This window comes from Aquarana catesbeiana, linkage group LG07 (genome assembly GCF_042186555.1).
Source record: "Aquarana catesbeiana isolate 2022-GZ linkage group LG07, ASM4218655v1, whole genome shotgun sequence".
NCBI lineage: Eukaryota > Metazoa > Chordata > Amphibia > Anura > Ranidae > Aquarana > Aquarana catesbeiana.
In genome coordinates this window covers 314,816,146-314,826,908 of record NC_133330.1, presented here as the reverse complement: position 1 = coordinate 314,826,908, position 10,763 = coordinate 314,816,146, and the positions used below count along the sequence as shown (strand labels likewise).

Here is a 10,763-nt window from a genome sequence, read left to right as displayed (position 1 = left end):
ACAAAAGTAAAATAAGGCTGAGGGTTGGGGGTGATTATTTTATTATAAATTATTATAAATATCTAAGATGTTAAGAGTCCATATTTTTTTGTGGGGGGGCATTTACAACCTCTATTCCATAAAGCGGTTTTCAATTCAGCAATGTTGTGTCCCTTTAAAAGAAAAAGCTTCTCCTGGACCAGCCGTCAGCGATGCTTTTGTGTTCTGCATCAGTGAAAGGAGCGGCATTAGGACCCAGCGGACGCAGAGCTGGCAGCAGTTGTGTAGAATCAGACACAGAGCAAGAGGGTCCAGTTTAAATCTGTCTGTAATCTCAGCAACAGCAGCTCAAGCTGAAGAGGCTGCCCTGCCTGCCCTGCTCCCCCCCCCCCCCCCCCCCTGTGCTGCCTCTCCCTGCCCTGCCTTCCCACTCAACTGCCACCCTTTTTCTCTTAAAGGAGATGTCAGAGCTTGTCTACAATGGAAGCAGCGGAGGCAGATAGGAGGGAGCCGGGCTACCTAGCTGATGAGGACGTCTGATCTTCCCTTGCTGAACAGCACAAGATGAAGACACTGCTGGTAAGTCAATTATTGCAATTAACGGTATAAGCCTGCTCAGGGGTGAGGGGGTCGGCGGAAAGGGAGGCGAGTGCACCGATCACGCCGATCGCAGCTTAGCATCCTTATTGTCAAACTTTGCAAAATTTGGTGTAGGGACTTAGGGTGCATTTGGGGGACCCCTGACTTTGTAGCTGGCTGAATCCCTGGAGCTAGGTAGCGAAAAAAAAAAATGACAGCTGGGAAATAACTTTTTCTTTTTTTTTTTTTGGCACCTGTAACCTAAAATTTCCTAAATTTTCTAGCTGGCTAGCAAATTTTATATTAATTTGTCCAACCCATTGCCGGGGGTGTGGGTGCCTGTAGCTAGGCATGCCCAGCTGTTGTTGAAGACCTTCTTCGCCAGTGGAATTAGACGTTGTAGCGTCCTGTGCATGCTGAGCGTTGTAGTGCCACGGAGTCGCGGGTTAACGAGCTAACAGTTTTTTCATAGTTAACTTTCACCTGAAAAGTTTGGAGCAGAACGATGAGGGGATGAAGATGATGATGATGATGATGATGATGAAGATGAAGAAGAGCAGAATGATTAAGGCACATGTTTGATTGACCTATAAACTCATCCATCCCATTTGGAAATTTTTATGGCACCATGCCTATATAGACATTTGGTAATAATTACATGATGCATAGATTTTCAACGCAGTCGTTTGTTGTAAAAGTAGACGGTATATATATATATATATATATATATATATATATATATATATATATATATATATATACGATAGTGTTGGTGGTTTTTGAACTGTTGGCGTCTACAGAAAAGTTGGTCTCTAGGGCTATACATTTTTCTTTTTACACGTTTTGTTGCCGTTTGCCGAACTGCTCATTTCACAAAGCTTCAACACAAGGATAAGGATCTTTATTTTTTGCCATCTGATCATCATTTTTAAATCTCATTGGACTTTTGTCAAAAATAGGGATCCATATCCTGCTGTGTTATCTTTGTGAATGAAGCACTGATGACCAATCCTATATGATAATACATGAACAGAAGGTTCTTTTAAAAAAGTTATGGAGGCTAATGGTGGGAATTGATGTTTAGATAATGGTTCTGAAATGTGTTTTCTGCCTCTGATTGGAAGATCCAGTGAATGTATACATGCATAGAACAAAAAAAAAAAAGGATATTTTTGTATAAGAATATCACTTTCAGCGTGCTGTAATATTGTCAGGCTTCAGGACCAGATGTTGACATGATTATGGGACTTCCCAGGGGAACTAACATTTGCCAAATCTAAGGATGGTCACGCATGTTGATGAATGCAACTGCATGGCTTGCTATCCAGGGGTTAACAAGAACTGATAGCCATTGTCAAAGGCAATGATTTTATCCAATATATTGGATAACTCAAGCAGCTGATCTCTTTACTCCATAGCAAAGGGAGCAAACTTTTCACTCCCTGCGTCTGTACTCTGGGCAAGTTAGAGAGGAATAGCAGACAATTTCAGCAAAGGGAACATGACCACTATCATCATTCCTAGTCATTATAAATCTGCCTGTCTATGGCAGCTCTGAGAACTGTATCCAAATGGCAGCTTATAACCTATGACTAGGGATGACTTAGAAGTCAGTAGGGGCTTTGTGGACAGCCAACCTGAGGTCACCTGGGGCCAGCGCAGCATAACGATTAATTGCCATTGTCTAATTAATCTTTAAGGCAGAAGAATTTGTTCTAGGTTGCCCATCATAGTTATCTTTTGCTAGAATATTATCATCCAGAATCATAGCTCTCCAGCTGTTGTGGAACTAAAAGTCCCCATGTGTACCACCATTTGGAGCCTATAGGGGTTCAGGTGGGCATATCCAGGAAGATCTCTAATGCATGCAAAGGTTATCACAATAGTTCAATAATAACTGTTTTGGTGAAAAAAAAAATGTATCTTTTAGAATCCATTGTCCTAATCGGGTAAGCGATCAAAATAATCATTCCTGGTGGAACATTGACCCTAATTTTGACCAAACCAATCTTTTTCTTTGCTGTGTTCCCCAATTATTTTTGAGTGTCGTTTCCTTTGGAGTTATGAGTTCTGCCATTGAGTATTAACCATTATTCATATGGTCTGCATTACTAAGAGCGGCAGGAGGTCTTCAACCCCCAACCCGCCACAATCCTATTCCCCAAATCGCCAGATGTCCTGATGTGGCACAGAGGCAACCACCTTTTTGCCGTGGGCGACCATGGAGATCTCCTTTTAGCCGCCCACTAAGACCTCTGCGTGTGACGGAGAATCCTTCCGATACTCGGAAGTCCCTATTTTTTGGCTCTGTATTTAACCCCTTCTTGGCCCAATTATCGCAAGCAATGCCTGAACCGGTTGAAACTCTTCCAGATACTGACAATTAATTCGCTTACAAATATCTGGCCATGCATCCCAGACACAATGGACTTAAAATGTTTGTCTATAAAGGGGGGGGGGCTGGGGGCAAAATGATGGATCTCAAACAAACGCACGCTGGGCGTAAATGAAATTTCAGGAACAACGTTGGACACTGCATGATATAATGTATATAGGCTGTGGGTAAAGGTACTTTGCTACCGGCTCTTTGATGGATGGTGACTGTGTCCCCCCTTCTCTGTCTACAGCGCCATGGGTTGGCAGTGTTGCTCGCTCTTAGCACCATGTGTACCAGTCTGGTGATCATGTACAGCAATATGAGGACCATGAAGGTACAAAGCTCGCAGCCTCCATCTGCAGCAACAGTCCGGAGTGAGGGCAAGACCAGCGCCAAGGAGGACCCCCCCATCCCCATCCTGGAGGGCTACATCAGCGTCTTGGACCACAAGGTAGGCTGGGAGATAGAGTTATCCTCGGCTGGCGGTCTGCCAGATGGCATCTTATGTACGGCTCTCGTGGTGATTAATGGTCCTCACTGGCACTTTTGAGCAGATGGGGGGAAGAAGGGGGGGGGGGGGGCGATGCATTGTCTGTATAACAACATCGATTTCATTTTTTTTTTTTTTTTTTTGACGTGCTGAGAAAACTTGTACACATGCTGAGAGATCAGCTGCAGGTTCTAGCTGGTAATACCCTCCGCTTATCACAACTAACACATGTCACCGGACCAGCCCTGATGTGTCTGCACTGAGGGGGGGGGATGCATCAGGATACGCTGTTTACGAAAGCCATTGGCCTTTTAACTGGGAGGCAAATACTGCATTAAATCTCAGCATCACCGGAGCAGCTTAATCTCCCAGACAGATGAGAAAAAAAAAAAAAGGAAGGGTTCTTCCCAAGCAATGTCACATTATTCTGCCTGCAATTATTTGATCTCCCCACACTCCACCTCCCTCTCCGCTGACCCTCAGGGACCACCCACACTTGTGTCTGAGTTTGACAGCTTTTTGTAGCAAGGCCAGGGGAATTATGGGAAGAAATGCAAATGTCGACTTTCGCTATTTTTTTTTTTTTTTTTGAAACATCAGAGGTAATATTTGATTCGGCATAAAAGCGGAGGTTGTGCATATTGTAACATCGCTCTACTTTCTTGAATTATCGACGGCTGTGCGCAACAGTTTGCAGGCAGAAAAAGGAAATTGGATTAGTGCTTTGTACGGGACTGAGTTCTGGATGCAGCAAAAAAAAAATTATTGCAATGGGTGGCTAAGTAAAGCAATATGATAACTTGTTGTTTTTTTGTTTTTTTTTTATAAATGTGAAGATTGTATCTATTTTATGTATGGAAAAAAAAAAAAAAAAAAGTGCTGTAAAACAAGATACACTATATTACCAAAAAATATTGGGACGCCTGCCTTTCCACGCACATAAACTTTAATGGTATCCCAGTCTTACGCCGTAGGGTTCAATATTGAGTTGGCCCACCCTTTGCAGCTATAACAGCTTCAACTCTTCTGGGAAGGCTGTCCACAAGGTTTAGGAGTGTGTCTATGGGAATGTTCGACCATTCTTCCAGAAGTGCATTTGTGAGGTCAGGCACTGATGTTGGACAAGGATGCCTGGCTTGCAGTCTCCGATCTAATTCATCCCAAAAATGTTCTATCGGGTTGAGGTCAGGACTTTGTGCAGGACAGTCAAGTTCCTCCACCCCAAACTCGCTCATCTATGTCTTTATGGACCTTGCTTTGTGCACTGGTCCAAATCATTTGGCGGAGGGGCGATTATAGTGTGGAGTCATTTTTCAGGAGTTGGGCTTGGCCCCTTAGTTCCAGTGAAGGGAACTCTTAAGGTGTCAGTATACCAAGACATTTTGGACAATTTTATGCTCCCAACTTTGTTGGAACAGTTTGGGGATGGCCCCTTTTTGTTCCAACATGACTGCACACAAGTGTACAAAGGGAGGTCCATAAAGACATGGATGAGCGAGTTTTGGGTGGAGACATGCACAGAGTCCTGACCTCACCCCGATAGCACACCTTTGGAAAGAATTAGTGCCTGACCTCACAAATGCTCTTCTGGAAGAATGGTCAAACATTCCCATAGACACACTCCTAAACCTTGTAAGTAACCTTTAAGTAGTGGATGTGTATGAATCATTTTTGGAAAATAAGGATATCATTTAGTACAATTTTAACCACTTGCCGACCAGCCGGCGTCATTATACTGCGGCAGGTCAGCACGATCTCGCGAACCATCGTAGCTATACGTCAGTCCCTTTAAGCGGGAAAGCAGGCGTGCGCGCACCCGTTGCACATCAGGGGTGCCAATGCTCGTGACCGGCGCTCGCGATGACCGCCGGCCACGAGCTATCACGGGCACGAGAGGCAGAACAGGGACATGTGTGTATAAACACACACATCCCAGTTCTGTGAGGAGAGGAGAGAGAGAGAGAGATTGTGAGTTCCTACGAGCTGGGAACCACGATCTCCAATCTCCTATAGTCAGTCCCATCCCCCACAATTAGAACACACACATAGGGAACACAGTTAACCCCTTGATCGCCCCCTAATGTTAACCCCTTCCCTGCCAGTGACATTTATACAGTAATCAGTGCATTTTTATAGCACTGATCGCTGTATAATTGTCAATCGACTCAAAAATGTGTCAGAAGTGTCCGATGTGTCCGCCATAATGTCGTTGTCTTGATAAAAATCGCAGATCGCCGCCATTACTAGTAAAAAAAAAAAAAAAATAATAAAAATGCCATAAATCTATCCCTTATTTTGTAGACGCTATAACTTTTGCGCAAAACAATATATGCTTTTTGCAATTTTTATTACCAAAAATATGTAGAAGAATACATATCGGCCTAAACTGACGAAAAAATTAGTTGTTTTTTTTTTTTTAAATTGGGGCTATTTATTACAGCAAAAAGTACAAAATATTGTGTTTTTTTAAAAATTGACGCTCTTTTTTTTGTTTATAGCGCAAAAAATAAAAACCACAGAGGTGATCAAAAAAAGGACGTCAATTTTGTTTGGGTAGCACGTCACACGACCGCGCAATTGTCAGTTAAATCGACACAGTGCCGTATCTCAAAAAATGACCTGGTCATTGAGCAGCCAATTCTTACGGGGCTGAAGTGGTTAATAAGGAATCCCCCCCCCCCCTTTATGTTCTTTTTTTTACGTTCCCATTTTCCTGTTGTCCTCCAACAACATACTTGCATGTCTAGTGAATCCAATGTTGTCCAGTGTAAGCCGCCACGCTGTCACAGCATGCCGAGTCCCGCTTCACCGCCTTCTCTTCTGATGTCATCAAGAAGCCAGCTGTCCCCTCCAGGTTCTTTGAGCTCGCCCCCTAATGGTGCATGGCTGCAGAGCTGGTAGAGACATCCCCAAAAAGACTTGCAGCTGTAATTGCAGTGAAAGGTAATTCTACAAAGTATTGACTCAGGGGGGCTGAATACAGGGTGGGTGCTATCAATAGGCAAACTAGGCGGCCGCCTAGGGCGCCCGGCCACTGGTGTTCCTCATCTGTTCTCTCTGCAGCAAGCAACTAAATCTCGGCATCAGCCGGCAGCCACCACGCCGTTCGCACATAGTGTCAGAGGCACAGCGGAGGCGGAGGACTGTGTCTGTGTCCTGACTCCCAAATGAATGGAAGCAAGGAGATTTGTGCATGTATTGCAGAGATGTTCTGCATATTTCTTTAACTTTGCCCTGGAATACACTTTAACACTTACATGTCCACTGCTTATGCTGCCAGACTCACTCACTACTGCTGTCAAATAATTTTCTTCACCTGACACACTTCTGGGTGTGTTAGATGCTTGGTTACCCGCTGAGGGCTGTGAGTCCTTCCACCAGCCCTTACATCATTACTGTGCCCTGTAGATAGATAGAGGCCAGTGGGAGGAACCACTGAGTTCGGGGGGGGGCAGAAGATTCCCCAGACATCAGAAGCTCTTGAGAGTGAAGTTTGGATTGGCAGCAGGACAAGTATTGTGTTACTTTAACAGTACTTCTTTACTGCTAAATTGTATCTAGAGTCAAAAGTGCTTTGATAGAGTGGTAAGGGGTTAGAACAGGGGTTGGTAACATTTTCCACATTATCTGATCTATTTATTAAAAATAATTGCTGTGTGAATACTAGTCATTGTGAATAATCCCCATAATGTGTCTAATACATGCTTTTCTTATGATGGTCAGCTCAATCTAGTGGCCATAATGCAGTATTTTCTTGATTGCAATATATTAGGAAAATGCTGCATTATGGCCACTAGATGGAGATAATGATCATAAAAAATACACACATTCTGAACTTTTCAGGCCTTACTCCTGATTTTATAAATAGACCACAAGGGGTTGATTTACTAAGACTGGAGAGGGCAAAATCTAGCTTGCAGGGTTTTTTTTTGTCAAAGCTTAATTGAACAAGCTGAAGTTAGAAGCTGATTGACTACCATGCACAGCTGCACCAGATTTGCACTCTCCAGTTTTAGTAAATCAACCACCAAGTGTCAATTCACAAGCATTACACAACTATCATTTATCCATTACTATTACACTGAATTTCAATATGCATGCTGACATCCAGTGTCAATTCAATGTCATTTCAATTTGATATTTTTACGTTGTTTAACAATATAATCCAGCTTCCCTGTATGTTGGGGCTAATTAGTTTAGTCCTTAGATAAACCTTCTTCTTCATGTTCCCTCCATAACAATGTGGGTAAAATGATGCAAGAAGCATAGTTGGGAAAGGGAGGACTCGGTTGGTTGGGACAGAAAAATGAATGAGTCCTTAGGCTGTCAGTTTCACAGTGTCATAAATTCTTCACTATTCACACAGCACCTCTAAGAGACGGAAGAATTCTATATAGCAAGCAAACACAGTAGAGTGCTCGGACTAAGTGTAGTGGGTCTCACACAATTTGTTAAAAACAATGACAATTGGCAACTCACATGAGAATGAGTATAAAATACTTATCATCAGAGTCACAAAGATCTTATCCAGATAGGGCATCAGTGAGCTGGCAGTGTAGGAGCCCTGGCAGGAGAGACACCTGTAGTGACTGGGAAGATAGCAAGAGGGCGCCAATCTAAGTGCAGTAAACAAGGGAAGTGAAATACCATAAGACAACTGGCAACTCACTCAGCTGATGTAAGGACTGCTTGCAATGTAACTCATATCTCCCAACAGTCCCGGATTGGGCGGGACATTCCCGCATCTGCAACCTTGTCCCGCGATCCCGCTGTGAAGGAGGTATGTCCTGCATAATTGTTTTCAGCCAAGGCTACTGGGAAATTTCCCAGCCCTGTGACGGCATTGAACTGCGGCTGCAGCGGGACCGATCATGGACGCAGAAGTTAACATGCCTCAGAGTCCTCCTCTCCCTCCCTCCTTCTCTCCTTCCCTGCTGCTCTCCTCTCTAGGATCTCCCTCACTATCACGTAGCTTTGCTCTGAATTGCTCAGCGGAGCTGTATTAAGGTCCTGCCTCCTAGGCTGACGGCTCCTATGACAGATGTCACACTGATCCAATGCCGGGAAATTGGACCTTAAGGCTGGGTTCACACTGCCATATGCGAACTGCTGGGGAGTGTCATACAATGTTAATGACACCCCCAGTTCAGCCTGCATATCGCAATGCGAACTGACAATTCGGACATTTTCGGATCGCATAGGTGTGAACACCCATGCGATCCGATTTTGGTCCGAACAAAAAAAAGGGTCCTGTGCGAGTTTGGACCGAATGCGGTGCGATATCAGCCATACTATCTGTATGGCTGATATCGCACAGCACAGACATCGCATGTGATGTGAACAGCAGTGCGCTGCGAATCACATGCGATGTCTGCCACCGCAGCAGTGTGAACCCAGCCTAATACAGCGCCGCCGAGCAATTTAGATCAAAGCTGCATGATAGTGGGGGAGATCGCTACTGTGTGTGATCATCCATGTGGGCACAGGTAGGCGGCATTGAGGGGAACTGGTAGGAGGCATTTTTGGTCACTGGTAGGCTGCATTGGTGGGCACTGGTAGCTAGCATTGATGGGCACAGGTAGGCAGCATTGATGGGCACAGGTAGGCAGCATTGATGGGCACATGTAGGTGGCATTGATGGGCACAGGTAGGTGGCATTGATGGGCACAGGTAGGCGGCATTGATGGGCACAGGTAGGTGGCATTGATGGGCACAGGTAGGCTGCATTGCTGGGCACATGTAGGAGGCATTGGTGGGCAACTGGGGTAGGAGGCATTGGTGGGCATTGGTAGGCAGCATTGTTGTGCACAGGTAGGCAGCATTGATGGGCACAGGTAGGCAGCATTGGATGGGCACTGGTGGGCAGCATTGATGGGCACAGATAGGCAGCATTGATAGGCACAGGTAGGCAGCATTGATGGGCACTGGTAGGAGGTATTTATGGGCACTGGTAAGCAGCATTGTTGGGCCCTAGTAGGCAGCATTGATGGGCACAGGTAGGCAGCATTGATGGGCACAGGTAGGCAGCATTGATGGGCACTGGTAGGCAGCATTGATGGGCACTGGTAGGCAGCATTGATGGGCACAGGTAGGCGGCATTGGTGGGCACTGGTAGGAGGCATTGGTGGGCACTGGTAGGGTGCATTGGTGGGCACTGGTAGGAGGCATTGGTGGGCACTGGTAGGGTGCATTGGTGGGCACAGGTAGGCAGTGATGTTGTGCACAGGTAGGCAGCATTGATGGGCACAGGTAGGCAGGATTGGTGGGCACTGGTAGGCGGCATTGATGGGCACAGGTAGGCGGCATTGATGGGCACAGGTAGGTGGCATTGATGGGCACAGGTAGGCAGGATTGATGGGCACTGGTAGGCAGCATTGATGGGCACAGGTAGGCAGCATTGATGAGCACTGGCAAAGCTGCATGATAGTGGGGGAGATCGCTACTGTGTGTGATCATCCATGTGGGCACAGGTAGGCGGCATTGAGGGGCACTGGTAGGAGGCATTTGTGATCACTGGTAGGCAGCATTGGTGGGCACTGGTAGGCGGCATTGGTGGGCACTGGTAGGGTGCATTGGTGGGCACTGGTAGGCAGCATTGTTGTGCACAGGTAGGCAGCATTGTTGTGCACAGGTAGGCAGAATTGATGGGCACAGGTAGGCAGGATTGATGGGCACTGGTAGGCAGCATTGATGGGCACAGGTAGGTGGCATTGATGGGCACTGGTAGGCGGTATTGATGGCCACTGGTAGGCTGCATTGGTGGGCACGGATAGGCTGTATTTGATGGGCACTGATGGTCCTGCAATTTATGGGCATTGATGGTCCTGCATTTGGCGGGCACAGGAAGGCTGCATTTGGTGGGCACTGAAAGTATGCATTTGATGGGCGCTGATGAGGCTGCATTTGATGGGCACTGATGAGACTGCATTTGGCGGGCACTGGTATGCTGCATTGATGGGCACTGAAGGGGCTGCATTTGATGGACACTGATGGGCCTGCATTTGATGGGCACTGATGGGCCTGCATTTGATGGGCACTGATGGGGCTGCATTTGATGGGCGCTGGTAGGCTGCATTTGGTGGGCACTGGTAGGCTGCATTTGATGGGAACTGGTGAGGCCGCACTCTATATGTAGCTCATCCCAGAACTCTGCACTCTGTAGGCAGCTCATCCCAGAACCCTGCACCCTGTAGGCAGCTCATCCCAGAACCCTGCACTCTGTACGTAATGCACTCCAAAACCCTGTTTGGAGTGCATTACATAAGCCCCTGACTCCTGACATGGATATACCGGGGCTTAGAACGGGAGATTGCCGCGGTCCAGGTCAGCGGGACCGGA

The 10,763-nt window shown here is 46.2% G+C and overlaps 1 protein-coding gene across 1 annotated transcript in view; it reads left to right on the top strand.

Annotated features, from left to right (window-relative positions):
* The first annotated feature begins 239 nt into the window (after positions 1-239).
* Positions 240-10,763, top strand: part of ST6GALNAC5 (ST6 N-acetylgalactosaminide alpha-2,6-sialyltransferase 5) — a 253,222-nt gene continuing 242,698 nt past the window's right edge. Inside the window, exons 1-2 of the mRNA XM_073593715.1 lie at positions 240-558; positions 3,186-3,386. Of these exons, the coding sequence (XP_073449816.1) occupies positions 544-558; positions 3,186-3,386 (216 nt within the window). The 5' untranslated portion in view covers positions 240-543. The remainder of the gene's footprint in view (positions 559-3,185; positions 3,387-10,763) is intronic.